The sequence below is a fragment of the Cygnus atratus genome, chromosome 2 (genome assembly GCF_013377495.2).
Source record: "Cygnus atratus isolate AKBS03 ecotype Queensland, Australia chromosome 2, CAtr_DNAZoo_HiC_assembly, whole genome shotgun sequence".
NCBI classification, from domain to species: domain Eukaryota; kingdom Metazoa; phylum Chordata; class Aves; order Anseriformes; family Anatidae; genus Cygnus; species Cygnus atratus.
Window position 1 is genome coordinate 31,103,735 of NC_066363.1, and position 20,247 is coordinate 31,123,981.

The window sequence follows — 20,247 nt, forward strand, 5'->3', positions numbered from 1 at the left end:
TTACCCACGGAATATTAATGAGAGTGCTTGTGGAGTAAGGTAAGCAAGGCTGGCAGAGTCTGAGCTTTTATTTACTCTGTGTTATCTCTGTCCAAACGTTCAAAGCAAGATGGGTGGTGACTGATTCACTAGTTAAATTCAAAACAGCATGTGTGTACAAAAGGCTGCCAAGTTTCTCATGTATATAGCTATTTGTGAGAAGCTATGCGCAGACAAAAAACAATCAATCAGTTTCTTAATTTCATTTTATATCTTTATTCCCATTGTAAGTATTAACAATCATCCAAAAGACCATTTAACTTTGGTTTGGATACACAATAGCATTAATCACAGTCCAATTTCTTTTCTTTCTCTTTCTTTTATTTTTTTAAAGCAGTTCTACTATTTCATGATCTGTTTTAGTAGTTCTGCTGGTGGTGTATTTGCTTCCTGTAAAATAGATGTTTCAGTGTTTGTAGATTATTTAAAAGATTGTTAAAAACAACAACAAAAAATCCATAATATTATGAATAAGAGTATATTAATCTCATTATATTTTATTTAAGGTTAGTATTAAATAAGTTTGATGACTTGAAACTTACTTTTTGCTGTGCTTTTTTTTTCTCTTTTCAAAATAAGCTCATAAACAACCGTGATATCAGTTTTCTTTACAGCAGTTCATTGTAGTAACAGTTTAAATTGGATTTAAATCCTTTTAAGACAATGAGTTAAGTAAAGCAACACAACAAAGTAAAAGGTTCTGTTTAAGCAAATGACAAGTTACACACAATCCAGTGCTAAGACTGTATCACAATGTATACATTAGAGTCGATGGAAAACATAAAGGATTTTCTAAATTCACTTGCTTATTATTATGCAGGGAAAATACATCACAGATTGTACTTTAGTCTTCAAGGAAATAAAAAAATAGAGTCAAGGAAATATCTTTCATTGTGTCTTTTGGAAGCCTGTGAGATGAATTTCTTCATCAAATTTATTAATGTAAAAGTGAATTCAGAAAACTTATTTTTTGAAAGCTGTCCTGTCAAATTATGAATACCAATAATAAATCCTTTGTTTCTTCATTTATTTGACTACTCTGCATATGAACAGACATAAATATACACATATGAATAAAATATGCCCGTTGTATAGCCATACACAGCTAATATGAATGCTTATGTTGTACAATGCCAGCAAAGGACGAATTATTAATCAAATTAGAGAGGAGAGAGAAACAAAGAAGGAAGCAGATGATGCATGAGACCTTTGTTAGTTGTGTTGGGATGATTTCTGTATGGAAGAAAATGTGTGTTTTGGATCCAGAACAGTTAGCTAACAACGTGTGTAATGAAGGAAGTCTGGGATCAACGTCAGCTTCTTAAAGGGATTTAAAAGACGTATAGACAGACAGTGTCTCAGCAGAAGTTATTAAGCCATTCTTAGGTGTTTTTTTAAGGAGCAGGGGGAAGGAGAAGGGGACAGGGGATAGAGTCCAACCCTAACTCCCTCACAAAGCTTTCTCTGTGCACCAGAGGGAGCGGAATCTGGGGGGAGCAGTGGAAGGGAGATGGGGACCTCCTTCAGCCAGCACTGGCATTGTCACCCTCTGTTGTTGAACCACAACAGTCAGAGCTTTTCTCCCTCTGCCTGTTTGAAGAGCTGAGCTGCAGGAAAGAACTTCCCACACCCATTGGATAATGGAGAGACAAATTTCTGAGTCAAAATCAGAAGCCTTATTCGAGATGGGTTTTGAAAGGTTTATCTAGCATGGAGAAGGATCCATCCTGAATGCCAAGACTGACATTCTGCACTTTACTTGACCTGCCTATTTCATTGTACTGGCTAAGACCAGGCTAAATTTTCCTGGCTAAATTACTTTCTACATCTGGGATCTATGAGGATTTTGTGAATTCTCTACAAGTCCCTCATGCCCAGATATGAGTGACTGTCCTCAGGAAAGCACAGCAGTAGTCAAGTAGCTGATACATTTGATTTCAGAGAGAAACTTGAGGAACTCAGCACAGACAGAAGGGGAGGCTCACTGAACACCTGGTGGGGTTGATTCATTAAGACCCTGTTCCAGTCACTGCAGGTATGGAAGACATTAACCCAGGCCCTCCACAAGCTGAAGGAATGCTGTAATTCCTCCTGAGTCTGATGCATAGAGAGGGACAGGTGCTTTCAGGGACTGTCCTTTTCTCACACTGCTCTCAGTGGTTACCATGCCTGGAGACAGTTAACATAGTAGCCATTCACCATTTTACCCTTCTGTCCCAACTTTCCACACTTGAATATCAATGTAGCCTACATTTGAACCCATGACACTCAGTTCTCTTCACGACAATTTAATACATACATGTTGTAAACAGCAAGAGATTAAAATCATAATCTTGTAGATGAACTAACAGATTCCTCCTGTTTCTCCATTACCTACAAACTGAGTTGCATAATGTTTTTTCAGTCTTATCCCTTTTCTTTTTAGCATGGATATGCACATGCATGCACATGCATATGCACATATAGAGTTTGTGTAATACAGTACTCAGCAAAGCAATTGGAGCTACTTCTGAATGATCGCACATGGGTACTGGAAGTAGTATTAGTACTAAGGAGTGCTTCAGCCAGAGCATTCCTTATCCGGAAAACTGGGCTATAGCACTTTGATATCCCCATGCACATCCTTTGTTTTGTTACCCTTCACTCCATGGAGGACAGGGACCTGACCAGACAAACACTGCTTGCAATGTGTATTTCCACTGACATCGGTAAGGCTATATCATATAATAAACTCCACACTCATTAATATGTATAGCAGCAATATTAAAATAATTTCATATAAAGAACAAGAGCTGTGTTTTAGGATTAATTCATTTAACGCAGTCCTAGAGTACAACATACATGCATGCGTTAAAGACAATCCTGCGTGAAGATTGAACATTTTGGTGTCCTCTGTGCACCTTTATAAATGATCAGTACTTCACAAAAAAAAGTGTATTTCAGAATGATTTGTGCACTTTATACATAATATCAGACTTGTATTTAAAGTATCAAAAATACGTTGTTAAAAGATCTTAATAGTAAACGTCATAAATCCAGAGTTTTCATCAAAGGGTAAAATGATTCAAGACCTTTGGTGAATGCATGATGAAAAAGACACATTTCCAAAAGCTACAAATGATTTATGGTCTTATGCTACCAACAGCTGTCCGATCAGCTCAGGGTTTCTGTCCTTTATTAATGCCATGGTCAGAGCCGCAGCAGAATTTACTGTCTCCTGAAGTGGGAAATGATCCTGCAAAAAAAAAATAAAAAGGGAGCAGGGAAAGCAACACATTAACAAAACTAGAAAAAGTAAATATTTAACATCAATTTTCAAGTATACAAAATTACCATATGATTGTTGAAAAAAAAAATCTAAACATTTATTCGCACTTATTAGGAGAAAAACTTTAAAAACTTATTTTTCTAAGGAAACAGTTTTGTAGCAATATCAGTTTTCCAATCTCCACAACAACCTAAAAAGTTAAGTTATTTTTAAAAAGGCAATATATTGTAGTTGCTGGAATTAATGCGATCTACCCAGAGATAAGCAAAACGGAAGCTTGATTCTATCACTTCCTTCCTAACTGGTTTTTAAAATCTAAAAGGTAGTCAAATTTTTGGGTTTTAAAACATTGAAGATGAATGCAGGATTGAATTAAGTAGCATACTGAAAGACCAATATCTTCAGTACGTACTGAATCCCATCTCTACCCTACAAGCTACTTAAGCTCACAAACTCAAAGGTGTTTAAGCACTGGGACTTCAGGAGGTTAGGCTGAACTTTGTGTCACGTAACTTTAAAAGTGTCCTGGTTTTGATAGGCGACTATAGAGACCAACACAGGTAGAAACTTTGATAACATGCTTCTAACTGAGCACTCCAGCTCACATTTGAAAAAGCCCTTTGTCAAATTGCCAAGTTTTCTTAATTACATTGACTACAAAAGGTTGGCCTCTTGCAACCAGCATCCTTTACATTTGCTCGCTGGGAAAATATCAATAGGTGCAGTCAGGTGCAGCCACATCCCTGGAGAGAGAAATAGGAGGGAGCAATTTGTGTGAAGCAACAGAGAAAAAGAAAGGTCTATGAAACTCTTGGGAGAATCTAGAAGTTTCAAATACAGAAAGTGAACCACAAAGAGAAAGCAAGGGCTGTTATTCATATCTATAGTAGATAAGATTGGAAGCAATAGGCTTAAGGGACTTAAACTGCCAAATAAATTAGTCAGGAAAGTAATACAAAGGAACAGGTTACTGAACAAATTAAGAAACTTCATCATTAGGATCTTGTAAAACACCCTGGATACATGTAGAGCAGGTACAGTTTTCTGTCTAGGGTGGAAGATGGAACGGTTTGATTCCAAATCTTTTCACCACTAATTTTCTAAGATGCTATACCAAGGAAGTACTTGTAGATGACATGTTTAAGAAACTTGGATTAATGGAGAAAGGGGAAATGGCTTCAATAACTTATAAAAAAACATAATGTTAATGACTGTTTTTTAATTTTTAAATTAACTCCATCCTAGCCGAAACCAGGACATTAAGGAATAAGGCCAGAGGGACCTACCTATTCATCTAGTACAAAGGGGAGCTGCAGGCTTAGAAGCTGGGGTTGAAGGAAAAACTCATAGAGGAAAGATATCTCTGGAACACTCCACATTTTGTTGAATCATATATTATCATCTTCTTATTAACTATGTGCTTTGCGTGAAAGACAGTAAACATGCCAGAGAGGTAAATAGGTAGAATGAGAAATAGTTTATACCTGACTCTTTTATCATTGCTAGAAAAATGATATTTGCATTTGACTAGGTTTTTATCCTAAAAATCATCAAATAAGTAAGCTGGTACAATTTGTAAAATTCCCTTATAAAAGATTACACTCCTCACAATTTTGTTTAACATACAGTAAAATTATTTACTACTGGTCTAAAATAGTGTCTGCTATGTACTGAGCGATGCTCTCCATCGAGCTATGCAATGCAGGGGAACTCAGTTCAGCAAGGAGTGCAGAAGTGTACTCAGAGGTCCTGCCTGCCCAGGATCTTTTGTCATGGACTGAAGGTGCAAAGAGGAACTCCAAACCCACTACTCAGATTTGGTAGGGGTTTCACATCCTCATTCCCCATGGCTATAAATCACTGTATAACGTACAAGGAGAGTGGAAGTCATGTGTACGCACCTATTCAGACAGCAAACACTGCAATCACTGTCAAGATCTTGCAGCACATTTCTTGATCTCCAGCAGCGCCAGCCTCTTTGCACCCCTCATCACTTTTTGTTCAGTTTGTCTTGAGAAGCACTTCACAACTACAGACACTAGGAATTCCAAATGGGCTTCCAGCCATATCTGAAGTTGGCTGGAGGTGTGTATTTTTTTTCCCATTTCACAAAAAAGAAAAAAATGCACCTGGCCAGGAATGCTCTTAATGTTTCTCCCAATAAATCTTTCCACATCCTCTGTTGGTTACTGGATTCAGTACACATTCCTTTGCAGTAATAAATTATTTAAGTTTTTGAACATAAAAGGAAGCAAGAGAAAGAAATTTAACTTTCACAGGAGAGATTGAAAGTGACACCATAAGATTCCTGTAAACTGAAAAAAGCTTTTTATAAACTTAAGCCTAAAACTAAGGCTTTAGTGCTAATTTCCATGTTCTGAAGGAAAGACGTAAAAAATATGAATAGTATTAGCAACCCAGGCAATGTGGCACAGTAATGTGTACAGAAACATGCGTGAAGAAGAAATGTACATAAACCTGATTTTTTTTTTTTAAGGAACTGGCAGAAATAAAAATCCATTTGCAGCCCCATTACCCCATTTTTAATACTTTGATTATAACTACTATTATTATCACTATTTAGAAAACTTACTAATTCTTGTCTTTCTTAGAATCAGTCTATACCACGGCAGGAACAATGAACTATCATACAGGATTGGCCCCTGTACAGGATTTGTCCCTGGAAGTCTGTCTTTAGAAATAGCCAGAGCTATATCCTTTAAGCAAATATACTTTATCCTATTTAAGATAACAAATATAACAGGAAGTATATTCTTAATTTTTTGCAATTATATGGTTACATTTTATAATGAAGAATGTACTGCAGCTCTCAAAAGTGCAAGCGTTTGTGATAGGAGTCACTCCTTTTAGATCTGTGCTGTCACCCCTTCCCGGCAACACTGTCCCAGCCCGACCCCAGGGTCACCCGCGCTGAGCAGGGTCCAGCACCGGGGCCTCCCAGCCCCACGTCTCGGCGTGGAAGAGAAATAGGTCACGCAAAGGTTAAGCATGTGCTGACTTGAACTTGCTTTATTCCCACAGTCACAGCATTACTGGAAAGAGGTAGTAAATAGCACACAGAGGTAGGCTCTTCCAGGAATTCCTAAATCATTGTATATCCTGTATCCTTCTGAGAATCAAAACATGCTCCCATCCTAGGAACCACTACCGTAGCTTCTATTTGTCATGGCCTGTGCATTGCTATTTATCTTTTGACGAGTATTTCTAGTGCTTACTATCACCAATAAGCAAACAGAAAAAGAAATCTTTGCAACTGAAGGAGAAGGTTTTGTTCAAAGTATAGGGAAAATGTTGACTGATGCAATGGTTAAGTTGTATCTTCTGTATTCTTTCCCCTCTTCTGAATCCTGCTAAGAAATTGTTTAATTTTTAGGCCATTACTGAGCATTTAAGCAGATATTTTCAATATGCACAATGATGCTCCACTTTTTCCTATGTAGGCAATTTGGAAGCCAACAGTGTTTATGAAGAATATAAAAAGAGTTCAGATGACAGAATTAGACAACAACCCAGGAAAGAAAATGAATCTTGTGGATCTTTATTAATTTATGGTTAAACAAATAAGTGAACAACTCTCCTGGCTATACCCTTAAAACACCCATGTTTCTGACACTGCAATGTTATTTCTGGCAACAGTGCTGGTTACAGCTGATAGTGCCTACAGGGAGGCTTCAATAAGGATGCCAGGACAAATTTAATCTACCACACCTAACTCCATTGCACATACAGGCCTCCAAACTTCTTTTATATTCAATGGCATAGTACTAAATCTTTCAAAAACCTCATTATTAGTTGCAGGAAGTCAAATAATCAAGCAGAACCAGGTCTTCACATGTCTAATTGTCTGACATGTTCAGATATATTGTAACCATGATAAAAAGCAGGATGTCAGAAAAGAACGAGCAATACAAATCCTCATGTAGCCCACAAGAGCGCTCCCACATCATTGCCCACCCACTGCTCAGCTCGGCGAATTCCAAGAAGAGAACATACTTCAGTGCACTAGTCAGTGAATGCATATCCATGCATGCACTGGATGGATCAAACACGAATAGTTCTTTCACTCATCAACGAAATCTTTAAAAAAAGACCGTGACCTTTAAATCAGACTCAGAGGCAGCAACAATTTTAATGGCTTTAATGACTGAGGTTCCACATGATCAACTGATGTGCTATGATCCCCCCTAAACCATTGTGATATTCACTCTCTATTCATTTCATCCAGTTGACTTAAATGAGTCTCTTGTAAGAAAGAAAAACCAAAACCCCCTAACATTTCTTGGCCATTAATAAAGAGAATTTTTTTATTGTTTGAACAGATGATTAACTACATTTATAAGCTAAAAACAAAACTTTTACCACTTTATATTTATGTACTTTGGAAAAGAAAGTACTCAGAAACACTGCCAACCTTATAAACCATAAATCCACATAACAGCACTTTGATTCCAAAATAAAATATCCACTTTGTCTGTTATTAAATAGTAAAAGTATTCCAACATAACCATATTGTATGATGGTTATAACTCATATTCAGAATTTATTTGATGTAGTGTTACTGACTGTAGGGGTTTTCTGGTCTGCAGAATAAGACTGGAAATGCATACAGGGACAGAGTTAAAATTGTGTTTGGAACATGCAATGTGATATTTTACAAATGTGCATTTATTTAAGAAACTGTGAGGGTATCTGAATATTTATTGACATTCCCCTAATGATTCATTTCTTTGCTTCAGTCTGTTTAGGATTTTTTTTTTCCAGCTGGAACTTCAGATACACGCATTTCAATTTACATATATACTAGTTCAATCTAAGTATAGCCAGAAAAACACATACTCCCCTTTGTAGCTCAAAAAAGACCTCTGTAGGTATTACCACTGCCTTTTACTGCATCACTCCAAAAGCATAAGACAGCCATGTTCCATTATTTGCATTCTGTTTTGCTGTAATATTGTTTGACTTGCCTGTTAATACAGTTTTTACAAATGAATAGGACTGCGATGCTAGCCCTGATCACATGGTGGATAGAAAACCTGAAAACGTGATTTAAAGACAGGGCTAAACCTAGGGAGCATCCATACAGCTGCATTTATACCAGGAAAGGTGAGAGGCCAGGGCATGTGCTGGCGCACTGGTGTGCCCTCACCCTTGCTGCTCTATTGTACGCTGGCTCCCTGGCATAGTTTTGGCTCCTGCCAGCTAACATGTTCCCAAACAATGGCTGGGCATGGTTCAGGGGACAGCACAGGCCAGGGACTGCTCCCAGGAGACAGTCTGAATGAGGCCACCCTCTTTTGGGAAAAAGAGAACTTAGCCATATGGACATGAGACATGCTGTGTCTTTTAGCCTTAGGATGCTAGAACCATCCCTGGCCTGTTTTACTTGCCATTATAGATGTAGCCTGAGCATCACTGTGAAGTGACAGTTGTGCCTTTCTCTCTCTACTCAAACACATCAAAAATACATAGACCTACAAATATACCCCCCAGAACGTGGTGCAGACACCACATAGCTACCACAAAAACACAGTCAGTTAAAAAAATAAAAAAATCAACTGTTCTATGGAAACCTTTCCCTTTAAACCACTTCAGCATGACAAAGTGAAAGAGATGGAGATGAACCACAGTGCAAGATGGCACTCGTGCTGTATCTCAGATTCCTGCCATCCCATGGAAAAAGCTGGGAACCAGCAGGAGGATGGCTTGATGAAGCATGCCCGCTTCTCTCTTTTGCAGGGTGAGCCTGTGTGTACACCAGGCATGCCACAGGGCATGAGTGGAAGAGAAAATGGCTGCAAGAATCTGTGTTCTGGCAAGCACATTGCAAAACACTGCATTGGCAGGACAAGAGGAGCTGCTATTAATTTAAAACTCCACCGGATGCTTCAAGTTATGCTAAGGCTAAACCAGGTGTGTCCAAAACTCACCTCATGCCACAGGCTGACTGTGTTTTACATGCAGACAAACCGAGTAGAGAATCTCTCCTCAAAAACCTCAACATTTGAAAATTTCTTCTTCATTTTTTTTATCTAAAATATGATCTGGGAAGATTAATGGTCTTTAACTATTAGAAATCAACAATATAAAATTGTTTGGTGTTTATTCAAACCTTACCATAGATTCATGAAGGAGCATTTTTTTCCACTCAAGATATGTAGTGGCATGCATCTACATATTAAAGCAACTTCCATTTGTGTAACGCTACAAATTAATCTCCTTTCTTTTTAGAATATTTCCACATCAGACTTTTAATCCATGCGCCAGAGGCTCTATTGATAAGTCATATCTCATACATAATAGCAATGCAACAATTTACCTCAATAAGAAGACAGCTATGCAGATCATTCTAAAAGATAAGAAAGATATTTCTCTGAATATTTTTAGCTTTCCTTTCAAGTAATACATAAATAAGGTAGCATTTGAGTTCAGATAGGTAGCTCGGTTCAGTATCACTGCAGCAGGTTCACAACTCAACCTTTGTATACACAGCCTTGCTTCCTTTCTGAACTAAGAAAATGCAATCAGTTCTTCATGAGTGGACAGAAACAAAAATAATTTAGAGATTTAGATGCTCTGGATGCAAATGGAAAATTAAGAAGAGATGTGAGTGGCACTGGAAGAACCACATCATCACTGTGTTAATGGAGCCTAGTTAATTATGCACCTATTACTATAAACTCTGATATATCTGGGTTAGTTCCTGTAGTTAAACAGCTGTACATCCATACTACAGTCTACCCAAACCCAGGTAAGTTGTGAATAAATATGTGAGACTGTACTGCATCTCCCACACCCTCCTGCACTATTCATCAATCATGACTCTTATCATAGAATCATAGAATCATTAAGGTTGGAAAAGACCTCCAGGATCATCTGGTCCAACCATCTCCCTACCACTGATATCACCCACTAAACCATGTCCCTAAGCATCATGTCCAACCTTTCCTTAAACAGCCCCAGGGACGGTGACTTCCTGGGGATTCCCTGGGCAACCCGTTCCAATGCCTGACTACTCTTTCTGAGAAGAAATGTCTCCTAATTTCCAACCTAAACCTTCCCTGGCGCAACTTGAGGCCATTCCCTCTAGTCCTATCGCTAGTTATCTGTGAAAAGAGGCTGACCCCCAGCTCCCCACACCTTTCTTTCAGGTACCTGTAGAGAGCAATAAGGTCTCCCCTGAGCCTCCTCTTCCCCAGACTAAACAACCGCAGTTCCCTCAGCTGCTCCTCACAGGACTTGTGTTCCAGGCCCTTCACCAGCTTTGTAGCCCTTCACCTTCTCTGGACATGCTCCAGGGCCTCGATGTCCTTCTTGTACTGAGGGGCCCAAAGCTGAACACAGTACCTGAGGTGCAGCCTCACCAGAGCTGAGTACAGGGGGACGATCACCTCCCTGGTCCTGCTGGCTGCACTATTCCTGACACAAGCCAGGATGATGTTGGCCTTGTTGGCCACCTGGGCACACTGCCGGCTCATGTTCAGGTGAGCATCAACCAACACCCCCAGATCCTTTTCCTCTGCGCAGCTTTCCAGCCACTGTGCCCCAAGCCTGTAGTGTTGCATGGGGTTGTTGTGGCCAAAGTGCAGGATCCTTATATTTTATCACAAGAAAATGGAAAGCCATCAATGCATAAAATGACAGTATAGATACACTGATGATAGACAAGTATTTTACATTTCCTGGAGTCTGTAAAGATTATGTCCCCAGTGCCATTGCATATATTTTTTCACCTAAAATTCAGATTTAAAACTGAAGGTAAATGTCATTCTTTTGTTTAAAACAAAGAAACAAACAAAAACCACAACACAAACACACAAAACAAAACAAATAGGATTCATTACTTTCTCTAGTATGAATAGAATGGACAGTATTCTCCTAAATTGGCAGCTTTGAAACAGCTCAAGTTTTTATGTTCTGCAAAATGTAGGTTACCAGGGTTCAGTTCCCCTCCTTGTGTGAGGTGATTAATAGTCCGCTGCCCCATGCCCCACATTTTGGGGATCGGGATTAAATTCCTGTGGAGAAAGACCCACTCTACAGGGGCAGAATGTATCACAAGAGAGGGATGACAAGATTCCAGCCTAGAGGCCACTCCAGGTGCCTGGGGAGCAAGTGAGAGCTGCCTTCTAACCTTTGGTCCAAAACCTGGATGTTTTTTTATTCTTTTGATGTAAAAGAAATGGACAGTCTTTGGAGCAGACAGAGACAATGCCTCTGTCATTTGTAGACCTAGGCATTGCATTTCCTTGTTCTTGTCCTCTCCAAGGGCTTTTTTGTTTTTTTTTCCCGTAAGAAAAATTGTTAGCATGATCATACTAAATAATCAATAAAAAAATCTTGGCCAAAAAAAAATCTCTGAAAAAGTTGTCATAAAGAGCACTTTCTGAATATTCAGTCATCGCAGCTTATGCAAAATTTTTAATTTAGCACTTACCACCATCTGATCTAAGCTCTTGGCAATGGTGAGTATGCCAGCAGTGACAGCACAAGCATCTGTCAACCGCTTTCCCCCTAAATTGTTCAAGAAAGCTACCTAATGCTTGAGCTAGGAGCCAATTCTGCCACCTGCATGTGACTGGTCTAGAAATAAGCCATTTAGCAGATGTGGTAGTCTGCAAACTTGGAAGTATATTATGTGTTTGAGGTTTCTTAGAGGTGGTCTCTTAATGCAGTATGATACCAAATAAGACTATAATATGAAATGTATTAATGTTAATGAATGTTGCTGTTCTACCTAACAGGTCCTATGAGATACCACTCTGGTAACCTTGTAAAACACACCATAAGAGTTTTTAGCAGGAAGAAATAATTGCTTCTTACTATCAACATAGGAAAAATGAAATGCTCCTGAGGCACAGAAGACCAGCTTTCTCTGAGAATCACCACTGAAAACTGCTGAAAAGCTGAGATTAGGCTGAAGTTGACTGAAGCCGTGGCCAAGTCTTTCCTCTGGTTTCAGTAAGCTCTGGATCAATCCAATGGCACTGACAAATTCATGTGGGAGTGGGATGTAAGTCTTCCTCCACACAGCAGCAGCATATGATAGCGTTTCCCTCTGTGTGTATGCATGGTGGATCTTCTGCTGCCTGTTGCACTGCAAGAGTCTATAAATACTTTGATGGGCTGTGGTGATCAGTTTTGCAAGCAGCCAGGAATACATAGCAGACCCACCACACACACACATAAAAAAAAAACAAAACGGGTAAAGCAGTGCTGGCCTCCTGCAAAACATAACACCCAGTCATGCAAATCACTTGCAGACTGTTGTAGTACACTAGGCATCAACCAGTAACTCTGGATCATGTATGAATGCATTTCACACAGGGTGTGAAATGGAGTAGTAGCAGAGCAAAATCCATATAGCAGACTTTAAGCCATTTTTCTCCTATTACTTATAAGCTGAAAAATATAGCACCTTGAAGCTCAGTGCCACTTGATGACTAGCCGTAGGTAAATTACAGGAAGCCAGCAGTATGTAGGAAGGCAAAAAAGTTTTTGTAGAGAAGACCGAGAAAAGTGATGGGGGAACAAGCTAGGAGAAAGTGAAAAAGAAGAAACAGCAGAGGTGAAAGTGAGGGTCACACTGAATTCCTCAGAGAGTTTTTCCAATAAGTTGAGCAATGCTTCTAGTTTGTTCATTCAGTAGTTCATGTTAAAATATTTTTCCCTTTCTTCCAACTTACTTAAGGCAATTCAGTGGAAAGATCTTCCTTTCCTATGCATTTTTGAATGCACAGAAAGATATAATTTTACTTGAATTAAACTACAAAAATGTTCCAGGCTACCACACTAACCATCAGACATTTTCTCATGTATGATTCAGTTGCATAATCACCATCCTTTACCTTTTCCTCAACATTTATGCTGCCACTAAGAGAAAAGAAACAGATATCAATACAGTAATAAAAAGTACCTTACAATATTACAATGACAGAAAATTTCTCAAGATGAATTCTAATTTCAGATGAGTCTCACTTGTATAGGAATGAAGGTCAGAGACCCCTGCTTCTTGTCTTTGACCTCCTTTTAGGAAGGTCAAAACCTTCCTAAAAGGAGGTCAAAACCTTCCTAAAACCTGTAAATCCTTCCTAAACCTGTAAATTTCATACAAACACTGTATAGCAGTTCCCTCAAATAAAGTACCCAACTATCTCAATCCTCAAAATATAAAAAGACATGCCATTGCTAAAGATCAGGAGAGATTACTATCATTGCCAGAGGCTCTATCTGATAGGAAAATTGTGTCATATACTGCAAGTAAAAAAAAAATAAAATTTCAAAGACCTAGTAGCACATTTCTACTCAGTGAGATCTGAGGTCATCAGTGTAATCATAAAATTATAAGTAGGTAAGCATCACATATCCGAATGCGTCTCTTTACTGTTAGAGCACAATCCATCCTTCTTACTTCTGATCTTACAAAAACCACCTAATGGGGAGAGAGAAGGCAATACAGTGCTTCTTCAAAGAAATTTTCAGTAAGAGCAAAAGTACATATAGTAAACTTAACAATATATATTTCAAAATTATAGGTTTTTCCTTTCTGTTCCATATAATATTGAAAACATAGATTAGCTGTTGCATGTTTCAAGAAGAAAAATGAACACAATAGTTTGCAAACCTCTAAGTTGCTAATATGCAGAACAATGCATGAAATGCCTTAGCTATCACAGATTACAGAATTCTGCATACATATATGCAGGAGGGGTTTTACATAATTTGTGACATAATTTTGACATACAATTCATGACTGTGGTTTCCATTGATATAAAGAAAGACTGGGAGACTTTGAATTACTGTGACTGTAACAAAATGGGAAAGTCTTCAGAAAGAAGGAGCAATGCATTTGAATCTGCAGGGGAATGCTGAAAATCAGTGCAGAGGAAATGTGAGCATTTTTTTTTACATTATCTCAGTGTAAAGCATATTTTTCTTCCCTCCTCTAGGTGCTAACTTCATGCAGAAAATTATGCATAAGAGATATCCGGCCTTCCAAAAGAAGCAGAGGCATGTTTGCATCCATTTCAATATAAGTGTTCTGTTCAGTCATTAAAATCTTCATTATACAACTCCTACAGACTGTGAATAATCTGAAATACAAGCACACGGCTGCAGTAACTAATTGATTGGAAACATTCCTCTTGATTACAGATAATTTATTTGAGATGGTTCACAAGAAAAACTCTATAGTCTATTAAAAAACAAAATTAAAACTTCTCCTTTGGGGAAAGAAAGAAACAAAAACCAAGAGATTCTGAGGGACAAAGTATGTGTACACATGTGCTGTGCTATTGTTCACATCCCAGTCTTGTGGCTTCCAAACTTTTCAGATGATAATATCAGTGCAGTGGGGTAAAGGCCACATTCCATTTCTTGGTTACAGAAATATAAACCAAAGTAACTACAGTATTACCAGCCCAGTCACTTTGCAATTACGGAGACTGAAATTCAACTTCAAACTCTACATTTTGCTATGCATGACCTAATATGTAATTGCTTTTAAACTGATCTCTCAAACCTTCAAAAGAAGCTTTAAAGTAACTTAAATGTCAGTGTTTTGGATAGTGAGACACGGTGAGAAGGAACAGTTGTCTAGAAGCTCGTTGTTAAGGATTTGATTGCAGATTTCCCTAATCTGATGTTCTTCATTGAATATAGCAAGTTGTTTGCAAATGGCTCTTCAGTTGCATCACCTCATCATTTCATGAGAGTCTGACTACAGAATAAAACTTAAATACTTATCTTTAAGTTACACACTGAAATTTGAAAACATTCTTGAATTATACCTTAGCACCTAACATTTAATATCCTTCCTATATATTTCATCTCATCACTCAAATTCTACTTCTTTGACAATATTCAGGTGACCTTTAGATACAGTTTATGCCCCATCTCTGACTTCTCTTCCAGGCTACTACCGAGGTGCTACAATCTAGGGATATGAACTGAATCCCTATCTGGAAATAATAATGATTTCTAAAACAAGTTACCTGTTCCAAACTCTCAATTTTTCCATTCTCTAGTTCTTTGTCTGTCCTCCTTAATTCATGGCCTAAAGCCACAACAAATAGAGCACTTGCCTGTGTTAAAATTTTCAGTTTAGCAATGTAGAAAGCATGTACATTTTGAAAAATTAATCCTGGAGTAAAGATGGTACTTGAAGTCTGGTGTGAGCAGAGGCACTGGGATCAGGAAGCAGCAGCAAACACCCAGTGTCAACTCCAACAGATGGGTCAGAGAAGAACTATAAAAGCGCACTGGGAAAACACTGTGGCAAAAGTGCTCCTGCATGCTGGGAGGAATGGAGAGCCCAGGACATGGGCCCAGTGCCTTTCCATGGAAGAATGAATGGTAACAAAGGATGGACAGGGCTTAGGGGCGTAGTGCAACTCTTAAAGACAAAACTGAAGTGTCCTCAAGCCAGCTAACTTGCTAGCAGTCTGACTGCAACAGCACAAAATGCCAACATGGACTAATCACATGCACTTTCTCACTTTTCTCAGGTGCTTTTCGTAGGCAGCCCAAGTTGCAACGGCTGTTCTGAGTCTGGGCCCCAACCTGACCATGCCTCCATAGCTTGAACAGCATGGAGGAGTCTGATTAAATGGTGCTGCATTAAATGGTCACATAGCTGGAGGGGCAAATATCAAATTTCCAGAAGAAACCTTCTTTTGAGTATAAGCCCAGCAACAGGAAGGCAGAAGAGGGCCCATAACTTGCCTTGTAGCTAAAACACAACAAACAGACAAAGCAGTTAGTACCATTCCTTAGGGTTCACTAGGAAATGTATATACCTCCCCATTTTAAGACAGATGTGCTTATTTTAGATTCTCATTTTCTTTTAAGCTACAAGAGTCCAGCTATACCACAAAGATAGATCTCACAGATGTTCTCTTATATAAAAATCAGGGTTTGCCAAGACAGGCTTCTTTCTTTCTGCCAGTTAATAACAGCACAAACCATGTAACACAATAGCCTGTCTATACGTAAACAAAAGCACTCAAAATGAAAATATATCCAAGTGATAAAACTCTTGTGAAATATCAAAAATTTGTTCCTGTGCTTTTAGAAAAAAAGGCTATTTTAAAACTAGCCCCTCATTTCCCTATCTCTTGGTGAAAGAAATAAAGGAACACGACCAGTTTTGCTTTGGCAGATGGATTAATTGTACTCTGTAATTAAGATGTTTTATTAGAAATAAAACAGATGAAATGTTCTGTTAGCTATGAACACATCTCTTTTTATGAGAATAGCACTCAGGTATGTTGTATCTCAAGTTGCATAACCGAAGTCTATGTTCCACCACTTTTAAGACTTTCAAATAAATGGCTACCAAAGCTTCCTTTCAAAACATCCTGAAACCATCTTGTGCGTACTTGCAACTTCAGTTATGTCTGTGACTGACTGCAAAGATAAGTTCAGTTCTCCCTTATATTCTGTCATAATAGGCATTTGATTAACAGACTATTTATTAAAGTCTCTAAGGTCACGACTAAACATGATGTGTAAGAATTCACCACACCACTTACTCCTCATTTTATAATTTGGATCATGCAAAGCTAACTGAAATCAAAGGGCTGAGAAAAAGTGACCAGTGTTATCTCCATGGTGATGGGAATTAGTCATTCTCATTAAAAAAAGATCCATTCTTCAAGACAGAAAGGGAAAAGAGGCAATATCAGTGTCTTGTAGACTGCCTGCATGTGGTGGTGTTAATATTTTTCATCTTTCCTTGAAAGATAAATATTCAGCTAGATACAACTATTGCCAATATCTGGAAGTGATGCAAGAATCACCATGTTGGACACTAAGTAAATATCTGTGTAATTCACTTCCAGGATCTCTAAAGCATTTTTAAAATGTCAACTGGTAATAATACTTAAAACAGTCTCAGGAATAGTTTAGAGGGCTTAACAAATTTGTTGGGTTATTTTCTAAATATAACCACCAAAAATGAAAGCAAGCAGAACACTAGTTTTCATCCTGGTAGTAGTTTTGACAGAAGTTGATCATTATAGATCCTGTATGTAAGTTTCAAGACTACAGAGGAGTTTTAAATTGATTTTTACAAGCCAGTACTTCTGTAAAAATTGTATTGTAATACCATTTATGTTTAAGGGAGTCTTAGTAGTCATTGATTTGGTCATTAATTTTTGTTGGATTCTCCTGATACTTATATCTACAGAGGAAATAACCCTTATGAAGTGGTAGAGTTACTCAGGTGAGAACACTGGACGACACAGAAAGCCTGCATAATATGATCCTGAACAAGCACTGTGTGAGCTCAGCTCTTGTAGGCTGTAGAATTGCGATGCTATAGCTTTGGCTGGTTAAAAAGAAAAGGAATGGAGCTCTGTTTAAGCCTTGTCCAGATATAAAACTCATTTAACTGCTCAAATAAGTTAGGTGTTAGCTAAGAACAAATCTCCTGGCGCTTCAACTAGAAAGCACAACTTTTACTTTTTCTCTTTCACACACTTTTTTTCCTCCCAGCTTCAGTATTCACTTCCAATTTCACAGCTGCATTTTTAAGTGCATGTATCTTTTTACATGGGCAATGATTTCACATTGTTCATCTCCTCAGCCTGTATTGATTAGATGAATGTGTGGTTTGGCTTTTTACAGCCATGCTTTAAAAGTTTCCTCTGGACAAAAGAAGCAATCTCAAACTCCATTTCCACTAATTCCTCTCTTGACTCAACATCTCTTTTGTCTTCAACAAACTGTATTCCCTTGTGTCTACTCTTGGCCTCAGCTTTTATCCTGTATGCTCTAGTTCCATAAATCTGCTGTCTATTTAGTATGCACAGCTATGTCTGCAGCAGTATGTTCGTGCCACAGCCTCATCTCAGCACTCCTCATGTCCCTAGTCACAATGTCTCCTTCACATTAACTACGGAGATTAACTTTCTATTATTTTCTTGAAGTTTACCCTTTAGGAACTTTTGCATTAACTTTTACTACTAGGTACCCTTTCACAGGCTCAAATGGGGTTCCAGTCAAACAAATCTAACAGAACTACAAGTTCTCTTCAAGGTCCATTAACAAAACACAAGCTCTCTTTTACTTGGGACTGTCTATGGACTAACTCCAGTGCAATGATGGGACTTAAAAATCCTCATTTTCTGTTACTGCTTTCTGATTAATTCCCACTGGTTTCCACATATCCTTTCCTTTAACCAAATCTGACACTAGCAGAAAGGATTTCCTGATTTTTTTTACCCTAATCTTCATCAGAAAAATATTCTTGTCGGCACGCCTCAGTTATTTTCCTTTTCTTATAATGTTGATGCTGCACCATGTATTTTTACATAAACTACAATGGAAACTTGTATTAGAAAAAAAAATCTTTCTGTCTTCCAATCCCCGTAATGTTTTGAAATAATTTTCAAACCTTTGCTCTCCTTACCAATGTACTGGCCAATACAAAGGACTAGTTCAGTTTTTCCCAAGAATCCAAAACCTGTCTTTTCAAGATACAGATTTATTTATTATTTTTTTTAATAGAGAATCATTAGGTCTAAAGCCAGAAGTGAAATCTTTCATGGTAATGCTTACACAACATATCAAAAGTATTATTCTGACTGACACTAGAACATCTGACTTCTTTATTATTATTTTTTTTCCAAACATTTTCAATACAATTTATTGGTTTCTATTAGTAGGATGCAAATTTCAAGTGTCAATTTTAAGTTTTGCATCTTTGTTCATGCCCGATCTAATAGCCTTATGAACATACATTAGAATTAATTTGTTCAATCAAACTTAAAAGAACAAATGCAGTTATATAAGATGGTAAAAAGATCTGTGGTTTCCATTAATGTAACACAAATATCAATTAGGGGCAATACTAATAATTTTGTAGTATCATTTAAAATGATTAATCAGGGAGTTTTTCTCTCTAAAATTTGATCCAATTATTGGAAACAACATATTTTAAAATGCAGAGCTACTCATAATATAAAATGCAATCAGGCCAAAACCTTCTTTCCAAAAACATTTCTAGACTCACTCTGTGTCACTAAGATTCTTTTAGGGAAGTAATGAATTTAAAGAGCTCTGTATAAGAATCATTGCTTCTTCAGCTATTTTCCTATTGAGGAAATGTATGTGGCAACTGAAATGATTGTGTAATTCATATTCTGCAGTCAGCAAACACCAGGAGCTCTAAAGCCAGATCAGTCAATAGAAGCAATCCTTTAATGTGCTTAACTGATAATTTTCTGAGAAAGCTGCCATGGACCATACAATTTTCTAAGTCCTAGTGTTGACCACAGTGATGTTACTTACTAGTGTGACTTTAGTATGTGTTTAAAGGAGCCAATACTCTATTTACACAAGAGAGAATACATAAACTTTAATAGGTTATGACAGGCATTGTATTTCAAGACAATTATAATTTGCCTCTAGTAGGCATGAGACTAAATACCTATTGAGTTTTACCACACAAGAAGTACTGTTTTGGACAAAAATGCCCGGATTATATTACTGATATAAAATTGAAAATTTAGAAATAAAAGAAAACAAGGCTACATTATTTATTTGTGAATGATCTCATTGCACACCAGCTCCAGAATACTAATTTTATCAGGAACCCTGAAGCTATTTGTAATGGCAATTGCTATCAGTTCGCTTTCAATTTCTTAACCTATTAGACAAACAAAAATATTGTTCAGACAAAAACTAGAACAGATTCTCATAACCATTGCAATGCAAAAGTACTGCATGATTGTGAGTTTCTGCCAGCACCCACTGTTTAAAAATCATGCACTAATACGATCTGACTTGTTAACTTACAATCTGAAAACATTTCAAAAACTTCAAAATCACAAAACAGTGCTAATTCCTGACCAAATGGTCAACATTCAAGAAGTATATTCACACAGATTCATTACAAAGCTAGTGCGTGAATCCTTGTA

The 20,247-nt window shown here is 37.7% G+C and overlaps 1 protein-coding gene across 2 annotated transcripts in view; it reads right to left on the minus strand.

Annotated features, from left to right (window-relative positions):
- Positions 1-232: 232 nt before the first annotated feature.
- CRPPA (CDP-L-ribitol pyrophosphorylase A) overlaps positions 233-20,247 on the minus strand; it is a 126,360-nt gene continuing 106,345 nt past the window's right edge. The window contains exon 10 of one of the 2 annotated variants that reach the window (XM_035562487.2): positions 233-3,274. In XM_035562487.2, the coding sequence (XP_035418380.1) occupies positions 3,170-3,274 (105 nt within the window). In that variant the 3' untranslated portion in view covers positions 233-3,169. The remainder of the gene's footprint in view (positions 3,275-20,247) is intronic. The other variant, XM_035562486.2, reaches the window with a different exon arrangement.